The sequence below is a fragment of the Tyto alba genome, unplaced genomic scaffold, assembly GCF_018691265.1.
Source record: "Tyto alba isolate M040663 unplaced genomic scaffold, T.alba_DEE_v4.0 Super-Scaffold_10, whole genome shotgun sequence".
Taxonomy (NCBI): Eukaryota; Metazoa; Chordata; class Aves; order Strigiformes; family Tytonidae; genus Tyto; species Tyto alba.
This window is the reverse complement of record NW_024881262.1, coordinates 11,530,501-11,552,905: the sequence shown is the minus strand read 5'-3', so window position 1 is coordinate 11,552,905 and position 22,405 is coordinate 11,530,501. Positions and strand designations below refer to the sequence as shown.

General features: G+C 62.7%; 3 protein-coding genes across 8 annotated transcripts; all 3 read left to right on the top strand.

Annotated features, from left to right (window-relative positions):
• Positions 1–463: 463 nt before the first annotated feature.
• Positions 464–7,564, top strand: PRSS56 (serine protease 56). Of its 6 annotated transcripts, XM_042801142.1 has the most exons (17): positions 464–717; positions 1,546–1,707; positions 2,335–2,532; positions 3,068–3,121; positions 3,483–3,672; positions 3,776–3,884; positions 3,964–4,123; positions 4,279–4,421; positions 4,579–4,738; positions 4,849–5,037; positions 5,145–5,306; positions 5,456–5,504; positions 5,645–5,792; positions 6,172–6,316; positions 6,451–6,534; positions 6,819–6,925; positions 7,046–7,564. In XM_042801142.1, the coding sequence occupies exons 1-17, from the start codon at positions 576–578 to the stop codon at positions 7,217–7,219; spliced, it is 2,376 nt and encodes a 791-aa protein (XP_042657076.1). In that variant the 5' UTR covers positions 464–575; the 3' UTR covers positions 7,220–7,564. The 6 variants fall into 6 exon arrangements, with proteins under 6 accessions (XP_042657076.1, XP_042657100.1, XP_042657072.1 ...); XM_042801166.1 differs by lacking the exon at positions 1,546–1,707; XM_042801138.1 differs by having other exon boundaries at positions 6,175–6,316; positions 6,451–6,925; positions 7,046–7,158.
• A 720-nt stretch (positions 7,565–8,284) lies between these two features.
• On the top strand, positions 8,285–12,437 carry CHRND (cholinergic receptor nicotinic delta subunit). The gene is made up of 12 exons (XM_042796980.1): positions 8,285–8,359; positions 9,057–9,202; positions 9,397–9,441; positions 9,543–9,652; positions 9,760–9,915; positions 10,150–10,265; positions 10,504–10,704; positions 11,044–11,155; positions 11,278–11,392; positions 11,597–11,798; positions 11,911–12,029; positions 12,116–12,437. The coding sequence occupies exons 1-12, from the start codon at positions 8,308–8,310 to the stop codon at positions 12,296–12,298; spliced, it is 1,557 nt and encodes a 518-aa protein (XP_042652914.1). The 5' UTR covers positions 8,285–8,307; the 3' UTR covers positions 12,299–12,437.
• Positions 12,438–13,400: 963 nt separating this feature from the next.
• Positions 13,401–18,126, top strand: CHRNG (cholinergic receptor nicotinic gamma subunit). The gene is made up of 12 exons (XM_032982423.2): positions 13,401–13,476; positions 13,857–13,996; positions 14,102–14,146; positions 14,359–14,468; positions 14,564–14,719; positions 15,005–15,102; positions 15,901–16,104; positions 16,373–16,487; positions 16,755–16,869; positions 17,218–17,422; positions 17,504–17,637; positions 17,720–18,126. The coding sequence occupies exons 1-12, from the start codon at positions 13,434–13,436 to the stop codon at positions 17,885–17,887; spliced, it is 1,533 nt and encodes a 510-aa protein (XP_032838314.2). The 5' UTR covers positions 13,401–13,433; the 3' UTR covers positions 17,888–18,126.
• The last annotated feature ends 4,279 nt before the right edge of the window (positions 18,127–22,405 follow it).

Here is a 22,405-nt window from a genome sequence, read left to right as displayed (position 1 = left end):
CCCGTTCAGCCTGGGTTGGGCTGACAAAGAGAGAGGGGACCCCCCCAACCCCACGCCCCCCTCCCCCCCCCCCCCCAAGCCCTCCACCCCCCCGCAATGTCCGCCCGGCCGCTCCCGGCCCGCTGCCCGCCTTTGAAGCCCCCGGCGGGTCTCCCACGCCCGGCCCGGGCCCCCCGCGCCCCGCAGCCGCCGGTGCGTTCCCACCCGCCCGCTGTCCCACCCGCGCCCCCCGCCCGGGGCCCGCAGGAGGGACGGTGGCGCGGCCGGGGCTTGGCGTGAAAATGATCAAGGGCCGCGGGCAGCGCCGGAGCGCAGCGCCCGTCTGATGCTGCCCGCCCGGAGGCCCCGTCGAACAAAGGCGGCATTGAAGCCCCGGCTGCGCCACCCCCCCTCCCCTCCTCGCCCCCCGCCCCGAGCTGGCATCTTGGCTCGACATTAATGAACTCGCCTGTTTGTGCTCCCCTGGCCCCTCTCTCCTCCCACCGCCCAGGGGGCACCGTATATATCCATCCCTCCTCGCCCGCCTCGGGCATTTCGGGGGCTCCCCCCTCCTGCCCCCCTTTGCCCGCCCAGGGATGGAGCGTGGAGGGAAGAGGACGTGGGATGCTCTTCTCGGGGTCCGCCTGGTCCCCCTCGTGCTGCTGCCGCTGCTGCAGCTGGCGGGGGGGGCCCCCCTGGGTCAGGGGCTGTACCCCATGCCGGCCGGTGTCCTGCAAGGTCAGTGGGGCACGGGGACAGGGGCATCTTTGAGGGAGGGTTTGTCTGGGGACAGGGCGACTGTAGGAGCTGGGACTCTTGGGGTGCACAGTCAGGGAGGGGGGGAAGCTCAAGCAGGATGCCTGGGTCGCTGGCAAAGCCTCCTCATGCCCACGCTGCCTGGACCCGGAGGCAAATGCTGCCCGTGGCACTTGGGGACACCGGGGTTGCAAGGAGCAGTGTGGTTCATGTCCCATGGCTGCCAGACCTCCCTCCTGCCTTGGGGTACCTGTGCCAGCCCTGGGGGGGGACCCTGCTGCCAGCAATGGGGTGGCTGACAAAGAGTACAGCCCTGGGTGGGCACAGGTATGGGCACACATGGGGATGCACATACAGGGCACACAGAGGGCTGCACACACATGGGCACACACGAGGACATGCAGACACAGGCACGCAGACCCTGGCACACACAAGTGAGCACCCAGGACGTGGGCACAAGTGTGTGCAGAGGTGCGTACACACGGGGGCACACCCACCCAGGCTCACACCTTGCCCCGTGCACACATTTGCACACGTGTGTTCAGAGGGTCTTCACGTGCAGCGGGCACACACAAGCCCGGGCAAACACCCTCTTCACACCATGTACCCACGTGCCAACCCCGCTAGGGAGGTGACAGTCATGTCTGTCACCTTCAGCAATGCCAAAGGGTGACAGGTTGTGCCCAGCCTGACTCCCACCATGGAGATATCAGGGCACGGGCACTGGGTGGACTGAGGGCACCCCATGGCTGTGGTGGGGGGCAGTGGTGGGGGCACCGGGGGTCTAAGTGCCCTGCATATGCCCGGCAGCGCTGTCGAGCCGGGGGACACTGGTGCTGGAGGCGGCGCTGAGGAGCGCGCTGCTGGCGCTGGAGCGGGCGCTGGCTGAGCAGCAGAGGCAGCGGGGCGCCTGCGGGCTCTGTGCCCCCTGCCTCTTCCCCCCCTGCGCCAACCTCACCCGGCACTGCCCACGTGAGTCATGGTCCCCCAGCCCCTATGGCCCCAGCCCCAGGAGACCCTACCCACACAGAGCCCAGGGTCCCCACACAAACACTGCCCGGGGTCCCTATCCAAATATCTCCCCATGCCCAGGAGACCCTCCCCAAACACAGACCCGTGCCTGGAGACCCTCCCCAAATTCTGCTTTGGGTCCCTACCAAAGAACCATCCTATCTCCTAGAAACCCTACCAAAATGACAACCCAAGACCCCACTCAAACAGTACCCACTCCCCTATAGGCTTTACCCTATAGACTTTACCAAAACAGCACCCAGACTCCCAAAACATATCCCTAACTGCTAGAGACCCCTACCAAAACACCACTCAGAGTCCCTACCCAATCAGTTCCCCATCCTCTCTAGCTCCTACCCAAACATCATCTGGACCCCTTCCCAAAACATTGCCCGATCCCTTGTTTCCTTCCCAGAGATCCCCTCAAAAAAACATATCCCAGCACCCAGGAGAACCTACCAAAACATGCCCACAGAGCAGACCCAACATGCCCCCTTCCCACCTGCCCCAAATCAGAGCCTGGGGATGGCCTGGTCGGAGGTGGGCAGGGGAGACATGTGGATGCCCACAGCCCTGCTGTCCTTGCAGCGCCAGCCGTGCCCCCCGCCGTGCCCCCCAGCTGCCAGGCCTTGCTGGATGCCCAGGCGCTGCCCGAGCTGCCCCAGCGCAACTGGGCGCTGAGCCAGGCCTGTGCCCCCTACCAGCGCCTGTGCCCACCCGAGGGGACCCAGCACACCTGCACCCCGCTCAGCGCCCGGCTCTGTCGCCGTCGCCTCCAGGAGTGCCGTGAGTGGGCACCCGCATCGCCCCTGGCTCCTCGCAGAGAGGGGAGATCCTACACTAACAAATGGGGACATCCCCAAGGGATGCCTGGGGTTGCCTGGAGGGGACTCAGGGCATTGGGGATGATGGGGTGGTGTGGGGAGACCAGGAAGGAGGGGGTACAGTATGGTGACGGGGGTTCTCTGGTGGGATGGGGAGATGGAGGGAGATGGAGGGATCTGGGGTGAGATGTGGAGATTTGGGGGATGGAGGCATTGGGACCAATGGAACAGACTGGGGGGGGGGGTGATCTGGGGTGGGAGAGGGGAGCACGGGGGAACAGAGCAACAGGGGTGACAGAGAAACTGGGGATGCCAAGACATTGAGAGTGACAAGGACACCTGGGGTGGGACAGGGGTGCCTGTTGGATGATGGAGATCTGGGGGGTGCTGAGAGAAGCAGGGGAGAATTGGAGACAGCAGGGACATGGTGAAGACATCGGGGAAAGGGGGGGTGTGGAGGTGGTGCTGCCACGTGCCGTGACAGCCTGTCCCCGCAGGGATGGCAGCTGCGGCCCCCGGCCCTGATGCGCCAGCGGAGGTGGTGAGGCCAGGTGAGCCGGGGCAGCCCTGTGGTGTCCACACCACCCTCCCCCCCCCCCCCCATGCTGGCGGGTGCCCCCAGTCCCCCGGCTGCCTGCTGGGCTGGGGGGCAGAGGTTAGCGTCGGCAGCTGCCGGGCCGCGGGGTGCCCCCGGCTCTCCTCCCGCTTGTCTCCGTGAGCACAATGAGGCTTGACAGCGCGCCCAGCGCAGCCTGACCTCCCCCCCCTCCGGGGGTCACCTGCCACCCCCTCTGCCCGCCACGGCCATCCCGGCATCGCCGTGCCCATCCACTCCGTGCCCACCCAGGATAGGGGGTGTCCCGGCAGTGGGTCTGCAGGATCCCCCCCTCTCACCCTGGCTTTGTCCCTCAGGGAGCTGTGGGCACCGTGGCGGACCCCAAGCCAACTCCACGGCCCCCCGAGGACGGATCATGGGTGGCAGCGTGGCCCCACGGGGGGCCTGGCCCTGGCTGGTGTCGGTGCGGCTCCACGGGGAGCTGATGTGTGGAGGGGTGCTGGTGGGGCTCTCCTGGGTCCTCACCGCAGCCCACTGCTTTGCCGGGTATGGTGGGGGGCATGGCAATGTAGGGATAATGTCCCTGTAGAGGGGTGCATGGGGTGGCACCCTTGTCACCCCTGTAACTAGATGCCCCCCAACCCACCAGGAACAGGAATGAGCTGGCGTGGACAGTGGTGGTGGGTGACCACGAGCTGGGCAAGACGGGCACGGGCGAGCAGGCAGTGCCTGTCCGGCGCATCCTGCCTCATCCCAAGGTCAGTAGAGGTGGACACTACCCCGACCTCCCTGTGCATGCCCCACAGCCCCCCACTGACACCCCCATCTTCCTTTCAGTTTAACCCCAAGACATTTCATGGGGACCTGGCACTGCTGGAGCTGGCGATGCCGCTGGTCCCCTCGCCCACCGTCAGCCCCGTGTGCCTGCCCAGCAGCCCCATGGAGCCCAGCCCCGGCACCGCCTGCTACATCGCAGGCTGGGGGTCCCTCTATGAAGGTAGGTGCCACCCCAACACCCACAGAATCTATGGGGCATCCCCCTTGGTGCCCTCTCCGGTGCTCAGTGTCAATGCACCGAGCCAGGACAAGGGAGTGCAAAAGAGCGGGGTGTCCAGGTACGGGAGACCCTGTGACGGGTGCCTTGCCTGACAGAGGGGCCGACGGCCGACGTGGTGATGGAAGCACGGGTGCCCCTGCTCAGCCAGGAGACATGCCGGGGTGCCCTGGGCAGGGAGCTGCTCACCAACGCCATGTTCTGTGCCGGGTACTTGTCAGGGGGCATCGACTCCTGCCAGGTAATGCCCAGGTCTGGGGGGCTGCTGGCCTCCCAACTCAAACATCCCTCGCGGCACACAGCGCTGGGCACGTGCTGCAGCTCAGCACAGCCTGGCAGAGGGGATGGGTTCCCCCTGGCCCAGCCCAATACACGGGCATCTCCCCCCTCCCACTCAGGGCGACTCGGGGGGCCCGCTGGCATGCCAGGACCCCTCGTCGCACCGCTTCGTCCTCTACGGTATCACCTCGTGGGGCGATGGCTGCGGTGAGCAGGGAAAACCAGGCGTCTACACCCGTGTCACTGCCTTCGTGGACTGGCTCAGCCTCCAGATGGACCGTGAGTGCTGAGGGGGACGGGGATGCCCACGGTGCTGTGGGGACACATTGCCCTGGGAAGAGAGGGGTTGGGGAGTTCAGGACCTCACAGCAGCCCTGGTGCTCTCGCAGCCGCCCCTGGCAGCCGGGAACCCAGCTGCTTTGACCTGCTGGCACTGGCCCAGCTGCCCCCCGAGCAGCAGCCACCCGAACGTGCCCGCCTCTGTGCCTTTTACGCCGGCTCCTGCCAGGCCCCCCAGGGCCAAGTCGCCTGCACCCGCCTGGCTGAGGAGACCTGCCACGCCAGGATGAGACGATGCGGTGAGCCGGGGGGTCATGCCAGGGCTAGAGTGTGGGGAGGGACCTCGTTTCTGGCAGCGTGGGGCTAACATGGTGCCAGGGCCATGGGTCTCCCGCTGTGCCCACAGAGCTACACTCCTACGCCCAGACCTTGATGGATCTCCTGCGCCGGGCTGGGGACTTCATCCGAAACCAGTTCGACTTCTCCTTCCTCACCCGTGCCCTGCCCCAGCTCCTGGGCAAGATCTACGGGCATCTCTTCCCCCACCGTGTCCGCAGGGATGCCCCAGGTACCCTCCCAGGCTGAGACACCCTGTGCCCACTTGGGGTGACACTGGCTCCCCCCGTAGCAGTGGCCAGAGCACCAACAGCCTGCCCTGGTACCCCCACGGGGCTCCCCTACCACTTGTCCCTCCTGTCCCCTTCTTGTCCGTGGCAGGTGGCCAACCCAGCCCCACGGCGGAAGGACCCCAGGGTCCCCCCACCAGGTGAGACACGGTGGGACACAGGGCAAGAGGGGCTAAAGGGTTTGGGGAGGTAGGCAAGATGCCTGTGGGTGCTGATATGGCTTTTTGGGGACAGCCTAGCCACGGGGCGCCTGCCTGAGCTCGCACCGCTGTGCTTGCAGGCAGGGGGCTGAGCGGCCACCCCCCTTTGCCGGGCTCTTTGGGGCTGTGGGGCCCCGGCTGCAGGACTGGGTGGAGGCGCTGAGGGCCATGGCAGGGGATAGCCCCCCGACACCCACCCCGGACAGGGAAACGTGGCTCTTCCTGCAGGTACGTGGGGAGGGACATGACGGTGCCATCAGGGACCTAAGCCCCATCAGTTCCCGTGTCCCCTCCTGACATCACTTGGGTCAATTGTCCCCTGTGCAGCCATGGAGGTGGCATCTCCCACTCTGCCACCACAGAGAGGGCATCTGACCCTCCTCAGCTGAAGCTGGTGCTCCCAGTCCAACCAGCGCATAGCCAGACATGGGTCTGACTCTGCAGCTTAGGATCCAACCCAACACAGCCACAAAGCAACCACCTGCCCCCAGTGCTCCATCCGACACCAGCCCATCCGTGCCCTGCACGCTGCCACCACGCACCTGACCATGCCCACAGGTGCTCTGTGGGTGCCCCAACACCCACCCTGTCCCTCCCTTCCCTTCAGCAGGGAGAGGAGGTGGTGGAGGAGCTGGTGGGACAGGGACGAGCCTTTCTCACCCAGCTGCGGGCAGAGTTGGACTTCGGCATCCCCCTCGAAGCCATGGAGCCACAATGGGCACGTGGAGAGCTGGCAGGGACCCCCATGAGGGGTGAGCCCCAGAAACCCTGGGGGGGGCTGGGGTTGAGGGGGCAGCAGGGTGTCCATCTGCCGGCCCACTCTGTGCCCGGGCAGTGCCCACCAGCCGTGTCCCCACCAGGGTTTTCACACCTCTCCTGGTGGCAGGGTCTGCACCAAGGGAGAAACGTGAGCTGGTGCCCACGGAGCTGCTGGGTGTGGAGGAGGAGGAGGAGGCAGGCACGGGAAGAGGTAAGCACCCCACAGCCCCCGGCCACTGCGGGATGCCACGTGCCACCGTGGGGACCGTGGCAAGCCCGGCTTCAGCTTCTCACCTCAGTTTCAGGGCTGGCTGTCCCATGTTGGTGGGACAGCCCTCAGCCATACCCCTCTCCACAGGGACTCTGTCCCTGCTCCCTCACCGTCCCCAGAGTACAGCTGCTCCTCCCTGGGGTGGACAGCAGAGTGGTGCCCCCATGATTTGTCCCCAATGTTCCCCCCTTTCATTTCATTCCTGCCCATTCCCGGCGTTGCAGCCTGCCCTGGCCTCAACGAGTCGGCGGTGCGGGTGGCTGCGGTGCGGGAGCTGTACGCCTGGGTGCTGCGGGTGCCTGAGCCAGACCTGGCCATGACTTTCCAGGAGGTGAGTGCCCGGTCCAGCTGCTCTGAGCCCCCCACCCTGGTAGCCAGGCAGTGCCACCCCCCAGCCCATCACTGTCCCGCTTGTGCCCCTGGGACTCACGGCGTTGTCGTCTCCCTGCAGATCCTGGTGGACTTGGGTTCCAAAAACACCAAGGGACTGTACCGGGCGCAGGTGCGGGCCACGGTGGGGGGCCGCCCCACAGCCTTCGCTGGCCTCGTGGGGCTGGAGAGCGACTCGCTGGCCCGCAGCATGCCCGGCCTCGTTGCTCTGGCGCTAGAAGCGCTGAAAACCTAATGGTTCCCCTGGGGCACCCTGCCACCATGGGGACAGGGTGCCGGGGCAGGGGTCACTCACATCCTTCAAACACAGCCCCCTCTCCGGCTCAGGATCTTCCACCCTTTTTTCCTCCATCGTGCCTCAGTTTCCCTCTTACCACCGGCACTGCCTGATCTCCCTGGGGCAATGGGGTGCTGGGGGGCACCTGGAGCATCTCAGTTGTGGATCACAGCCTTCCTCTCCGCTGGGACTCCCACCTTGGCAAGCCCACCCCCACCCCATTTTCCCCAGAGGCATCTGGGCTGCTATTTATTTGTACAGAGAGGTTTATTTTTCAATAAAGAAGGGCTCTATTTTCTGGTAGCTGGTGAGTGTGATGTGAGCCTTATGCCACGCAGTGCCAGTGAGGCAGACACTGGTGGGGGGACTTTCCATGGGGGATATGACATCCCATTTCATCCCCCCTTCCTATTCCCTTGTCCCACAAAGTGATGCCCCCAGCCTTGGCTCCTGCCCCCAGCATTGTGCTGTGCCCAGCTTGGCACAGACTCCCCCAGCACCCACCCGAGGGTCAGACACCCCTCCTGCCCACCGCAGCACCTGTAGCACAGCACCACCCCATTGCCGCCCCACTGGGGACCCACAGGGGACCTCCTGCTGGTGCAGGGGCCGAGCGTGCCCTGGGCCAGTGGCAAATACTGGAGCGGTGCCACCCCTGCGCTTGGACATCGGTGGGTACCAACCCCTCCTGCTCACGGGGAGCCGGCCACCCCCCCAGCAGCATCGCCAGGGCTGCTGAGCAGCAGGGAAGGAACCGCTCCTCCCAGCGCCCACCAGTGCCCGTGCTGGGGCGCCTAGACGCAGGGTGATGGGCTGACACCCACGGGGCTGGCGAGGCCAGCTGCGCCTGCCTGTCTCCCCCTTCTCCAGGCGCAGGGGTGCCGGAAGAGAGGGGTGGGAGCGGGTATCCGGTGCCGGCACCCTTCCCCCTCGGCACCTGGTACCATCCATCTCCCGCTCCGGCCGGCAGCCGGACATCCGCTCGGCCAGGCCGGGCGAGGAGGCGGCCGGGGCTTGGCACGGGGCGAGGGCACGGCGGGCACTGCATGGGGGACCTGCCGGGGCGGCTGGCCCTGCTCGGGGCACTGGTGCTGTCGGGTGAGCGGGGTCCCGGGGTCTTGGGCACAGGGTTGTCTCATTGCTGGGGGGGTTCTGGGCCCCCTTAATGGGGTTGGGGGGGGGGGGGGGTGATGGTGACAGGGGCCAAGCTGGGCACAAGTGTCCCCAGGGCTGTGTTTTGGGTATTGCCTGGCAGAGTCCCATCACTGAGCATCCCTCTGTGCTTCTGTCCTGGCTGTGCCACCCGCAGCCGTGGCCCTGCCTGGGTTGTGGTGTGTGTCTGTCTGTGCACAGCATCACTGTGTCTGTGTGTCCCTGTGTGTCTGTGACACTGCATCTGTGCCCACGCGTCCCTGCGTATACCGGGTCCATGTCCACGTGTCCTTGTCTGCCTCTGCGTGTGCATTCAACTACGTGCACAGTGCCGCCGCAGCTGTACCCGAGTGTCTTGTGTCTGTGTGTCCCTGTGTGTGCTGGGTCTGCATCTGTGTGTCCTTCTGTGTCCCTGCCCATGTCCTCTTGCCCATGTGTGTCCATGTGTCCCTGGCATATCCATCACTCCCGCATGTCCCATGTCCATGCCCCTGCGCAGCACAGACATGCCACTGCCTCCTGGCCTGTTCCTGTCCCTTCCATCCTTATACCATTCTGCCGTCACTGAGCATCCCTGTGGGGTTGCACTGGGCCCAGTAACCCCCCCAGCCTGCCCTGCCTTTGCCTGACCCCACATTCCCAGGCGGGCTCTGCGTGAACCAGGAGGAGCGGCTCATCCACCACCTCTTTGAGGAGAAAGGCTACAACAAGGAGGTGCGCCCCGTCGTCTCCATCGACCAGGTCGTGGATGTCTACTTGGCCCTCACCCTGTCCAACCTCATCTCGCTGGTGAGCCCCAGTGGTCAGTGCCCAGGGTGGGGTGCCCCACAGCCATGCCTCACCCCCAGGGCTGGCTGGGTGGGGGAAGCCCTGCGGCTGCTGCCCCAAACCCTGGCTGCTGGCGAGGGTTGGGGGTCCTGGGCTGGGGGGGACTGCTGCTGGGCATGGCCCTGGCATCACACTGCCCCACACTGTCGTCGCAGAAAGAGGTGGACGAGACGCTCACCACCAACGTATGGCTCGAGCACGTGAGTAGGGACGGGCGTCTCGGCGCCAGTTGTGCCCCGAGGCACGAGCAATGGGGTGGCCTAGCACGGTGAGGAGGTGACCTGGAGATCCCCCCATCCAGGGCTGGACCGATTACCGCCTGCAGTGGAACAAGTCTGAGTTTGGGGACATCGAGGTGCTCCGTCTGCCGCCAGACATGCTGTGGCTGCCTGAGATAGTCCTGGAGAACAAGTGAGCCATGCCTCAGTTTCCCTTCCTGAACACCCCCGAGCTGTGTGCCCAGGGCTCCCCCTGCCCCTCACCGGCTCTGCCATCACCTCAGCTCTCTTCTGGCACAGCAACGACGGGCTCTTCGAGGTTGCCTACTATTGCAATGTCCTCATCTACAACACGGGCTACGTCTACTGGCTGCCACCTGCCATCTTCCGCAGCGCCTGTCCCATCAACGTCGACTTCTTCCCCTTCGACTGGCAGAACTGCACCCTCAAATTCAGGTGCCGGGGGGGGGGTGGCTGGGGCAGGGCAGGGGAGGGGCGGGCAGCAGGATGAGCATCCGCGGCGCCTGCTGCTGCCAGCACCTTCCTTGGCGTTGGGGTGCAGCAAGGTGGGGGGTTTGCGGGTGACTCAGTGGCCCAAGTCCATTGTGCTGGAAGTCAGGGTGGGTGGGTGGTGGGTACCAAGCAGCAGGCGCAGCCCCTCACTGCTTGTCCCCCCCGGCCACGGGCCAGCTCACTGGCATACAGCGCCCTGGAGATCAGCATGCACTTGAAGGAGGACAGCGACCCAGAGACGGGCAAGTATTACCCAGTGGAGTGGATCATCATCGACCCCGAAGGCTTCACAGGTAATGCGTGTGCTCTCCGCTATGTCCTGTGGCAGCGGGACATCCTGTACGGGGCTTGGAGGTACTCTGGAATTAGGGCACCCTACCTGAGTATCTGGGGCTTTGGCACCCTGGCACCCATCCCACCAGGCTTGGAGATACCCAGACCCAGGTCGGGGAGACCGGTGCTGGTGGGGCTGGTGCAGATGGGCATGGTGGGGGTCTCCCATGCCATGCACTGTCCCGTGTGCCCTGGCAGAGAATGGGGAATGGGAAATCATCCACCGCCCGGCCCGCAAAAACATCCACCCTGAGAACCCTCCCGAGAGCAGCGAGCACCAGGATATCACCTTCTACCTCATCATCAAGCGCAAGCCGCTCTTCTATGTCATCAACATCGTCACGCCCTGCATCCTCATCGCCTTCATGGCCATCCTCGTCTTCTACCTGCCTGCCGACAGTGAGTGAGCCCCACAGCACCCTCACCGGGCACAAGGGCCACCCCATGGGTGTCTCACACCTGCACCAGGTCCCAGGACATGGGGACACTCCAGTGCCGAGCACAGGGACATCCTGGTGCTGGGACACTCCCATGTAGGATGCATTCATCCCAGCCTGGCACCCTGGCAGGGGCACATTTGGGCACAGGATACCCCATGTAGGACACTGGGGTACCCCCATAATAGAAAACCCCATATGGGACGCTGTATGGTGGGAGACTGGAAGGGCAATCCCGGCACTCGGGGCACTGGGAAGGGGACCTGGGGCAGGGTTTGCCCTGAGCTCACTTGCTCTCCAGGTGGTGAGAAGATGACCCTGGTGATCTCAGTGCTCCTGGCCCAGTCTGTCTTCCTCCTGCTCATCTCCCAGCGCCTGCCTGCCACCTCCCACGCCATCCCCCTCATTGGCAAGTGAGTCCTGGGCACTGCTGAGTGCAGAGGGGACATTGTCAGGTCCCTGTGGTGCCAGAGGGCAGCTCTGCCTGCTCCCAGCCCCTGTGGCAATGCCAGACCCAGGCCCATGCCCCACACAGGTATCTGCTTTTTATCATGCTTCTGGTGACGGCTGTGGTGGTGATCTGTGTTGTGGTCCTCAACTTCCATTTCCGCACCCCCAGCACCCACATCATGTCTGACTGGGTGAAAGAGGTGAGCGGGGTGCTGGGCTGGGTGAATTGGTGCGTACAGGGGTGGCACCGTGCCCCACGGAGGGCATGGGACTGCACAGCCCCGGCATTACATCGGGGTGTCCCATCTGTGTCGCGCCAAGGGATCGAGGGCAGAAGGTGGGGGAAAAGTGGCATTGCACTGGGGAGGTGGCTGAGGGACCTGACACCCCTTCCCATGCCTCAGGTCTTCCTGGAGAGCCTGCCCCGTCTGCTGGGGATGTCGCGGCCAGCTGGGAGCCCGTCGGACACCCCCTGCATCCGGCGCTGCAGCTCGGCCGGCTACATCGCCAAGGCAGAGGAGTACTTCAGCGTCAAGTCCCGCAGCGAGCTCATGTTCGAGAAGCAGTCGGAGCGGCACGGGCTGGCCAGCCGCGTCACCCCTGCCCGTGAGCCTCGGCCCCTCTACAGGGACACGGGGAAGGGTGGCAGAGCGGGGGTCTCTTGGGGGGGGGGGGGGCAGCCCTTCGGAGCCCGTCTCACCACCTCCCTCGCCCCCAGGTTTGGCACCACTGGGTGCAGACGCAGGCGAGGAGCAGCTCTACGAGCACATAAAACCCATCGTTGATGGCGCCAACTTCATCGTCAAGCACATGCGGGAGAAAAACAGCTACAATGAGGTGGGGGCCAGGGGCACAGAGGGGGCAGAGGGGAGTCCCTGTGCCCACTGTGCCCCCCACTGCCTGGCTCCCGGCTCCTTCCCCAGGAGAAGGACAACTGGAACCGCGTGGCCCGGACCCTGGACCGCCTCTGCCTCTTCCTCATCACCCCCATGCTGGTGGTGGGCACCCTCTGGATCTTCCTTATGGGCATCTACAACCATCCACCACCGCTGCCTTTTGCCGGAGACCCCTACAACTACCGGGAGGAGAACAAGCGCTTCATCTAGGGGGGGTGGAGGGGTCCCATGTGCCAGCCCCTCACTCACCTGCCTTGGCTTGGGAAAATAAAGCTGGGTGCTTCTCACCATGGGGTGCTGAGCTGGTGGCTGCTCTCAGTGTCCACCCCCACCGGGGCACAGTGGCCAACCTGAGTGCTGCGTGTGTGCCAGGGAGGGCGATGCCCACTCAGAGAATGGGTGCTGTTGGGTGTCCTGAGCACAGTGGCCCTCAGCTGTGGCTAGAGGAGGTGTTTCCCAGGGGGGGACGTTGTGGCACCAGCCCTGCTATCCCCATTGGGCAGGGCACTCAGGACAGGATGGACTGGGGAAGGCAATGGACACCCCCCCCCAGCATGGCACCATCCCCTGTGGATCCACTGCAGCGGGCAGAGAAGTCACCAACGCCCACAGCACCTCCTGTCCCCCTGACCCCCCATCCAGACCCACAAGTGTCCCCCCGGCACACCCCATCCCACAGTGCCTGGCTGGGGGCTGAGGGCTGTCTCCTTCCCCAGCTCAGCAGTGGGACGTTGGGGCTCCAGTTTCAGGGGGCACAGCTGACATCCCCCCACCAGCAGTGGCCCAGGACAGCTGTCACCTCCTCTACGCTGAGCCAAGAATCTCACCCCCCACCTCCAGCCCCTCCCCGCCCCAGGGCCTGGCAGGATTTGGACCTCCAAGGCAGGCATCACTCCCCAGGCTGATGTGGTGGGACTCGCCTGCCCCTTCCCCACCCGACACCCCAGGGACAGCCACCACCATGGCGGGGACAGGAGACTGTGGGTGGGGTGCTGGGGGGCACCCTTTTTCCATAACCAGTGAGCACTTAGGTTTCTGCTGCAGGGAGATGCATCCCTCAGTGGGGGACATGGGGAAACTGAGGCAGCTCATTCTGCCCCCAGACCCAATTCCAACCCCGCCCCGGCACCAAACGCCAGAGCAGCTTCCCAGCAAACTGTCATCAACCTTTCAGGCGGGGAGAGGGGGTGTGGGTGGTCACCCGTCCCTCCCTGGCCCCTGTGGCTGTTGGGAACAGCTGACGGTGACAGGGGACAGCTGTCCCGTCCCACCGGGCGCCGGGCCCAGAACATCGCCGTGCGGGCGGCCGAGCGGAGCCCCAGCCCCTGCGCCCCGCAGCACCGCCATGCGCTGCCACGGCCTCCTCCTCGCCCTCTGCGCTCTGGCAGGTAAGGGGTGCCTGCCCTGGGGGGTGGGCTGGGGGCACCTGATCACCTCTTGCCTTTGCCCTTGGGGGTTTGTCACCCATGGGTGCACGGAGCTGCACACTGTCCCACCGGGGTGTCCCCACGCTGGCAGACCGCTGTCCCTGCGTCCTGCCCTGGAGAGGTCCCTGGGGTGAGTGGTGTGGGGGACGTGGACACACACACACACACACACATTCCACTTGCACACTGGGGCAGCGATACACACCATCAGGCATGCACAGCCGTGTGTGCGCACCCGCGATAACACAGGCATGGGCATCCCCTCCCCATGCACACCCCGTGTACCGGTGGCCCCGCCGTCCCCACGCCGGGGTGCCCCCCACGGCACGTGCCCTCCCCAGGCGTGGGCTGCAGGAACCAGGAGGAGAAGCTGCTCCAAGACCTCATGACCAACTACAACCGGCACCTGCGCCCGGCCCTGCATGGGGACCAGATCATCGATGTCACCCTCAAGCTCACCCTCACCAACCTCATCTCCCTGGTGAGAGACTCCCCCGGCCCCTGTAGCGAGACGGGATTTGCCCCCACACGCTGGGCAGCGGCGGGCAGGGAGCTGAAGCCATCTCCCCCCTTCCTTCCTTGCCAGAACGAGCGGGAGGAGACCCTCACCACCAACGTCTGGATTGAGATGGTGAGACCCCTCACCTCTAGCCAGGACCCTCCCCTGGGCCACGTTTGCATCTCAGGGTGGCACCCCACGGAGGGCTGGCACTGCAACCTTCACCCCCTGTTGTGGGTGCCCCCAGCTGAGCCCATTTTGGGGGCAGCACGGGACAGGCAGCTCACAAGCTGCCCCACCTCGGGGAGCACTGTGACCGTCCCTCTTTGCTCCCCTTCCCCCAGCAATGGTCCGATTACCGCCTGCGGTGGGACCCTGAGAAATACGACAACATCCAGCAGCTGCGGGTGCCCTCCACCATGGTCTGGCTGCCTGACATTGTCCTGGAGAACAAGTAGGTGGTGGAGCAATAGGGACATATCCTCACATAGAGGGTGGCAGCCGCCCCACGGGCATGGTTTGGGGCTGAACCTACCCTTTCCTCCCCAGTATCGATGGGACGTTCGAAATCACCCTCTACACTAATGTGCTGGTGTCCCCTGATGGCAGCATCTACTGGCTGCCCCCTGCAATCTACCGCAGCGCCTGCGCCATCCACGTCACCTATTTCCCCTTCGACTGGCAAAACTGCACCATGGTCTTCCAGTGAGCACCAGCTGGGCATGCGCGGGCACCATGGCAGGTCCTCCCGGGACACAAGGGATTGGCATGGGATGTTCACCTTTGCCCTGGGGGCAATAAAGCTCTTGGGCAGACAAGTGCCACCTACCTGTCCCCTGGCACCCCAGCAATGGCAGGAGGCACCTTGGCCAAGCCAAGCACCCCAAAGCAGAGCTGGAGGTGGCCGGCGTGACCCGGTGCCTCGCTGGGATCCTTTGCCCATCCAGCCTGCTGCATGCCAGCCTGTGCCACCCTCTTGTCCCTCCCCAGGTCCCAGACGTACAGTGCCAGTGAGATAAACCTGCTGCTGACGGTGGAGGAAGGCCAGACTGTGGAGTGGATCTCCATCGACCCCGAGGCATTCACAGGTAACGCTGTGGCCACCCCCGTGACACAAGAGCATCCCATCATAGGCGACACCCAACAGGCCTGGTGCTATGCTGGTGGTTGTCAAAAGCAGGGCTGTGGGGGCACTTAGCAGCTCCCGCCATTACACAGGCACTTAAGTTATTAGTAGAAGCGCGAGTGTGGGAGAGATTTGTTTTTCTAACCCCCCCAGCTCGGGGCTCTCACTGCCTGGCAGCCGCTCCTGGAGAGCACCGCTCCTAGGAGCTTGATTGATGCTGGGAACGTAGCTGTCACGGCCAAACGATGACGTTTTCCATCACATTTTAATTGCATATTGAAGGAACAAAATGCTTTTCGGGCAGGGAGATTTATTTTTTCATTACCGGCCCGAGCTGTGATCTTGACTGGGAAAAAATCTATCGCTCCCGCAGACGGCGGGGGAAAACAGCGCGTTGTCACCCAGTGTCACGCTTGGCTTCCCCCTGCAGCGCCCTGGGCGCAGGGAAATGGGGGGACCACAGCCCCACACATAACATTCTGGGAACCCCCAAGGGGCTCCAGGTGCCCCATATGTGCTCAGCTGCCCCCCTCCAACAGCTTTTTGGGGTATTTTGCCCAGGCACTCTGGCACACTCTGTGGTGCTCACCTCCCTTCCCAGTGTCTCTAGCACTTTTCCCCACACCCTGCCCAGCCTGGGTGCCCCGTGGGGCCCACACCAATCGCCAGCCCTCCCCTTCCTCCCCCCTGGGCTGGGGGGCTAGCAGCCTCAGTGTCCTCGGCGGGGTGGTGGGACTCACGTGGCACCTGCACAATGCAGAGAACGGCGAATGGGCCATCAAGCACCGCCCCGCTCGGAAGATCATCAATTCAGAGCAGTTCACCCCAGATGACATCCAGTACCAGCAGGTCATCTTCTACCTCATCATTCAGCGCAAGCCGCTCTTCTACATCATCAACATCATCGTGCCCTGTGTCCTCATCTCCGCCATGGCCGTGCTGGTCTACTTTCTGCCCGCCAAAGGTACGCAGTGGTGCTGTGCCCAAGAGGGGCACGGGGATGTGCAAGGAAGGGCTCGTTGTCCCCTCTGTGCTTGGGGGCCACCAGTGACACCTCACACCCACCTCTCTGATATTTGGGGGGGGTGGGGGCGTTGGTGAATTTCCAGGTACCCCATGGTTAAAGCCTCATAGCAGGACTTGGCCTGTTCAGTTTTGGGGTAAGGGATTTTTGCCAAATGTACCCACATCACCACCCCGTGACAACCTCTGCCTTCCCCCCTCCCTGGCAGCGGGTGGGCAGAAATGTACCGTCTCCATCAATGTCCTCCTGGCCCAGACTGTCTTCCTCTTCCTCATTGCCCAGAAGGTGCCTGAGACCTCCCAGGCTGTGCCTCTCATCGGGAAGTAAGTGATGCACTGGGACGGGGGTGCCAGCCCTGCTGTCACACAGCCAGCGGGGTCTCTAGGTGCTGTGCGGCAGCTGGTGCCCAGGGACAGGACTCTGGCGCACAAATAACCCCCAGCCCAGGCAGGGCTGGCACAGGGCTACCATGTGCCCGTGTCCCATTGCCAGTCCCCAGTTTCCAGCCCAGGAGGGCACCGAGAATGATCTTACATGCCCAGAGCTTGTGATCCAGCAGCCCCACGAGAGGCCTTGTGCTCCTTTCCCAGGTACCTGACCTTCCTCATGGTGGTGACGGTGGTGATCGTGGTGAACGCTGTCATCGTCCTCAACATCTCCCTGAGGACGCCCAACACTCACTCCATGTCCCAGAGAGTGCGCCAGGTACCTGCATCACCCCCCTACCCCTTATACATGGGGAATGGAGTGAGTATTTGGGGACCAAAGCCAGGTCCCTCACAGAGTGGGGTGGCGGGCATACCCTTCATCTGAGTGCAAGTCCTGGCACAAAATTGGGACCCCCCCCCAGATGTCCCCAGGGGACCACACTGCGCCACCAAAGCCAACCAAAAACCACTCAGAACACAGGGGAGCAGCAGTTGCCAACACACCCAGCATCCTCGGGGCACAAGGGTACCCCATGGGGATGTTCCAGGTGATGCGAGTTGATGCACTGGGTGCCCCGGGTGGTGAGTGTGGGGGTCAGGTCCCCACGAGTGACGCTGTGCCCAGGTGTGCCTGCACCTCCTGCCCCGCTACCTGGGCATGCACATGCCAAAAGAGACGCCGGGGCCGCCGCGAGCCACCCGGAGACGCAGCTCCCTGGGGCTCATAGTGAAAGCCGATGAGTACATGCTCTGGAAAGCCCGGACCGAGCTGCTCTTCGAGAAGCAGAAGGAGAGGGATGGGCTGATGAAAACGGTGCTGGAGAAGATCGGTGAGTGCCCCTGAGGGGTTGGCACCTCCCCCTGGGGCTGGGCAATGTGCCAGGCAGCCGGGGGCTCACTGGTGCCCACAGGACACGGCATGGAGAGCGGCAGTGCCCAGGACTTCTGCCAGAGCCTGGAGGAGGCAGGCCCCGATATCCGTGCCTGTGTGGACGCCTGCAACCACATCGCCAATGCCACGCGGGAGCAGAACGACTTCAGCAGTGTGAGTCAGGGCTAGGGGAGAGAGGGACCCACATGGGGGGCAGTGGGGACAGCCCTCACCCCCCTCCTCGTGTCACTGGCAGGAGAGTGAAGAGTGGATCCTGGTGGGCCGGGTGATTGACCGTGTCTGCTTCTTCATCATGGCCTCCCTCTTCGTGTGCGGCACCATTGGCATCTTCCTCATGGCCCACTTCAACCAGGCACCTGCCCTGCCCTTCCCTGGGGACCCCAAGCAGTACCTGCCACAGTGATGCCTGCAGGCACCCACCAGCCCTCCTGTTGCCAGGACCCCCGGAGCCAGGGGCTGGGCACCCCCAAACCAGCCTGCCCGGCCGAGATTCCTGCAGGCACAGCAGCTCCTGGTGCCAAGCGCTGCACTGGAGGAGGACTGGGGCCAGCGGGGCCAGCAGCAGTGGTGATGGGGAAGGGGAAAACATGGGGTGGCCATGCTGTGCTGAACGTGGAAGTAAAGCCTGCGGCAGTCTTGCGAGCCTCTCTGGCATCATTGCTGCATGCCCACTGATGGGGCTACCCCTCCTGGACAGGCTGGATGTGTGACCCATGCAGGGTGGCCACAGACCCCTAAGCCACACAGTCCTGTCCCAGCACCCCACAAGGATGCTGAGAGATGAGACAAGGGGGAACCAGAGCAGTGTCAGGCATCAGATGGGCCGTGCACCAGCACTGGCAGCAAAAACCGCATTATCCCAGTGCAAACTCTCAGCTTCAAGCCCAGGGCAAATGGGGCCTGTGGAATGCCTTGCCGTGGCAATGGTGGCAACTGGGCAGGAATCACAGTCACAGCCCCCCATTCCGGGGCAGCAATGGAGCCACAACGGGACTAGGGGCAAGTAACTCCTCCCTCCATTTATGCCCTGGCCATGGCTCTTGGGGGCAGCTGAATTGCTGTCCCTGATTCCTAGCAAGCAGCTTGGGGTAGGAAGACCCTGGGCCACCAGGCACCCAAACCCTCTGAGGGATGGGTGCCCCTTGGCACCCACCCTCCTAGAAGCATCATTACATGACCCCCTTCCCCGCTAGATCATCTCTGCCAAGCGTGGCCCCTTCCCCCAACCCCAGCGACGCCGCATCCCCCCCGTGCCCCTCACTGACCTCTGGGGCCCCCACGGCTTTGTCCCTGCCGGCGGGGGAGATGCAGGAGGTCAGCCTGGGAACTGTGGCGGGAAGCGTCTGCTCGTCTGTGGTCCAGCTCACCACCTGCACCCAGCTCCACGACACACCGTGTCTCCATCAGCCTCACCGCCCCGGCACCGGCTGCCTCCGCTGCTGCTGGGAGAAAACCAGCTGGTTACTGCCCGCAGCTGGCTCCTGGCACTGCCTGCCAGAGGTGAGGGCACCAGCGATGGCCTGGAGCCACCCTCCGGCTGTGCCAGCTCTCGGCGAGGTGGCTTTTCGTGCCCCATTCCTGGGAGGTACGTGACATCCATAGCACCGAGACCAGGCAGATGTGTCACTCCAGGCTGGCACCCCGAAGCAGGCAGGGGTGCCCAGAGAAGCTCATCAAGCACTCAGCACCCTGTCTGGGTCCCGAGTCCTGTCCCCTTGCCTGGGTCACCTCCCGTGCAGGCAGTCCTGTGGCCATGATCTGGGTGAGGTGACCAGGCCCTGGGGCACTGTGGCCCTGGGGCACTGTAGTCCTGGCCACAGCCGTGAGTGATGGCACTGCACAGCACTCCAGCGATGTCCCCTCCCCATCCCCGCAGTGGCTGAAGGGACAGGCTGCCCTGGCCAAGAGCCCCCAGCCCTGTGAGAGTCAGGAGGTGCCAGAAGCTGCCCAAAACCATAGAACCCACATGTCCCCAGCCCATGGGCTCTTCCTCCCCGGGAAGGTGCAGAATTAATGAGCTCTGGTCTTTCTTTGCCTGGCCATTTCTCTTTGACTCCTGTGTCCCCGTTGCCCTGCTGCCAGTCTCCCAGGCCGGGGGGTGTGTGTGTGTGTGTGTCTCTGAACAAGGCCATGTACTGTCACCTCCTTCTCCCCGCTCCGCAGAGCTGCTGCTTCTTCCAGGTGAGCTCAGTCCCCAGCATGTCCACCCAGCACAACCAGAAAGGGACAAGCTCTTCCAGTGTGCCAGGACAACACGACTGACACCACATCCCTGAGCAGTGGTTTTACCTGCCCTCCGGAGGTCCCTGGAGTTTTATCACCACACCAGAGATAAGAACAAAAATAAAAGCAGTAGCTGGGATGCCACAGGTCTCAGGCAGCAGAGGTATCTTGCAGGATCTGGCGGGGAACACCTTGCAGGTCACCCTCCCCAGAGCTAGCAGGGTGTTGGGGGGAGTGCAGTGAGAGGAAAAGCCCCCCCCACACTCAGCATCAGCCCCACATGCTCAGACCCCATCAAGAAGCACTAAGACAGGGCGGTATCATTCTCCAAGCATTCCCCAACCACTCTCCTCCAAAACTGGGGATTCCTTTCTCTCTGTGGGCTGGGAAGCAGACTTCCTCCTTTAGCTCCAGCTCAGACACCCAGTGTAGCCCCCACCACCACTCCCGGAACCCCACAGCCATCAGCCCCCCACCTGACCAGCTGTAGCCAGAGACACTCGGGGCCCATGAGCCTGACACAGCCCAGCATCCCCTTGGGAAAGGAAAGCCCTGGGGCTGGACTCCAGGGCTCAAAGGGGTTCAAATCCCTGCTGGTTTCCCCAAAGGCCACCATGCAGGTATCTGAGGAAGTTTAAGGATGGACAAAAGCCTTCAGGATGAGGAGAGCAGGGAAGGTCATGACTCACCTCAGATTTGGGGCCCCCATGGCTCCAGACTTGCTTCCTGAATGACGAGGATCTGAACCTTTCTCTAGAGCATAACAGAGGCTTCTTCCCCACCCAAACAACCCCGTATCTTTTCACCACTCTTATTAGCAGGACAGTAGACCCAAATCCAAAGCCTCTGCTCAAAAAACAATCTGGCAACGTCCCTTTCCAAGCCATAGGAGGCACCAGATGGGATGCTTGGCACTGATCAAACACTGCTTTTCTTCTGATCCCACGAAAAGTTGTAGCCTTAAAGAGGACAAACTCCATGCCCCAGCCAGCTCATTCCCTTCAAGGCTGAGGAAGAGAACAAGTGCTGAATTCCTTCAAATCTCAACCATTGTGGCAGCAAGAGGAGAGGAACAGCCTCCCAGGGAAGGGCTCTTCCACAGCTCGCTCACAAAGTATATTTCAGGGTGAACACAGCAGGACTGCAGCATTTTCAGATTTAATAGCAAGCCTGCACTCATCAGCACCAGCTTAGATGCAGGGCATCGGAGGCAAGAAGTGGGCGAGTACATGAAATAGCAGAGGTGGACGTGACGCGCAGCTGGGCACAACAACAGGACTAAAGCCCTAAGTGATGTCATCTGCAAGAAGCTAAATGCTCTGTGAATAAAAGGAGCCTACAGCTAGTATTTCAGCCTTGCTTTGCAAGGCTATTTTTGCTTAGATTGCCAAAATGTAATTACAACTAAATCCCCCCTAACAAATACCGGAGAGCAGCAGGGGAGAGTTGTATTTAAAAGGAATTTTAAGTAGCAGCCATAGTAGTACCTGATTGCAGAGGGGAAAACAAACTGTGTCTGGAAAAGAACATTTGGTTGAAAGCTGTTACAGACAAGTGGCAAGAACAGGAATAGGACCATGGGGTGTTGAGGAACAGAGAGGGATGCCGCCACAGCCTGCGGAAGTGCCCTGCTCCCTGCCCAGCCAGATTCCAGCAGGCACAAAATGCCTGACCACGGGGAGCAGTTAGTCATCGCTGTCAGTGCGCTGAATGTTTCTAGAGGCAGCCTAGGACTGACACCCTCAATGCGGAAAACAAGCCCTTCAGAAGACTGAATATTTTAAACTTTTTTCTCTGCTGGTCCTGGCTGCTTTCAGTCTAAACTTCAATAATAACACGAGGAATTTGCAATTGGAGTCATGAGGCTGAAGGTCCCCCAGTCCCCAAGGCTGGTAATTGTCCCAGACACGGGCGACTAGCTCTGTGGTCACGACCAAATTGGCCCAAGCAGCTCCTTCTCCACGGGGACTGCACAGAGCACATAGGGCAGGAGATGTGCCCCATCTCTGACTGCAGCCTCTCCTCCTGAGCCTGATGCAAAGGCTCTGTTAAAAACGAAAGGCAACTGTGCAATTCCCCAAGGATAAGGGGAAAAGGCTGGAGCTGTTAATGAGTACAATTAGCACTGTAGTCAAGCAGAATCAGAGGAAATAATTAGCTCTTATTGTTTTCTGTGGCATCCGAATTGCAGCTATGCTGGCTTTCTAGGCAACAATCCATCAGTCTAGCCTCACCCCAAAGGAGAGGAGACAGGGGGTCACTTGCAGCCCCAATTCTGGTCACAGCTTTCATGCAGCTACAAGCGGCAACCTGGACAGTCACCTTCTTCTGCTACACCCACTGGGGGTCTAGTTTCCCAGATAGCCCGAGACTTGCAACCCTCAGTGCACCCCAGCAGCATGCATAGCTCTGCATTCAGCCTTTCCTTGGATTCAACGCAGGGCAGCACTGCTGGCTTTCCACCAAGACAGACAGAGTCAAGGCAACTAAGTGACACCAAACATCTCTTTGTCCTAGTTTAAGGGAAGCTTGCATCCCTCCCCGACAAACAGGGCTGGGTACAAGGCACTGCTAACCAGGGAGTATGTAGAAGGAACAAAGACAAAGCAAGCAGCTAATCTTTTTAAGCAAGATGTTACATCTCTAACTCCTCTGCCCATATAATGCCACAAATACAGTGAACTTTGGCCACCTCTGG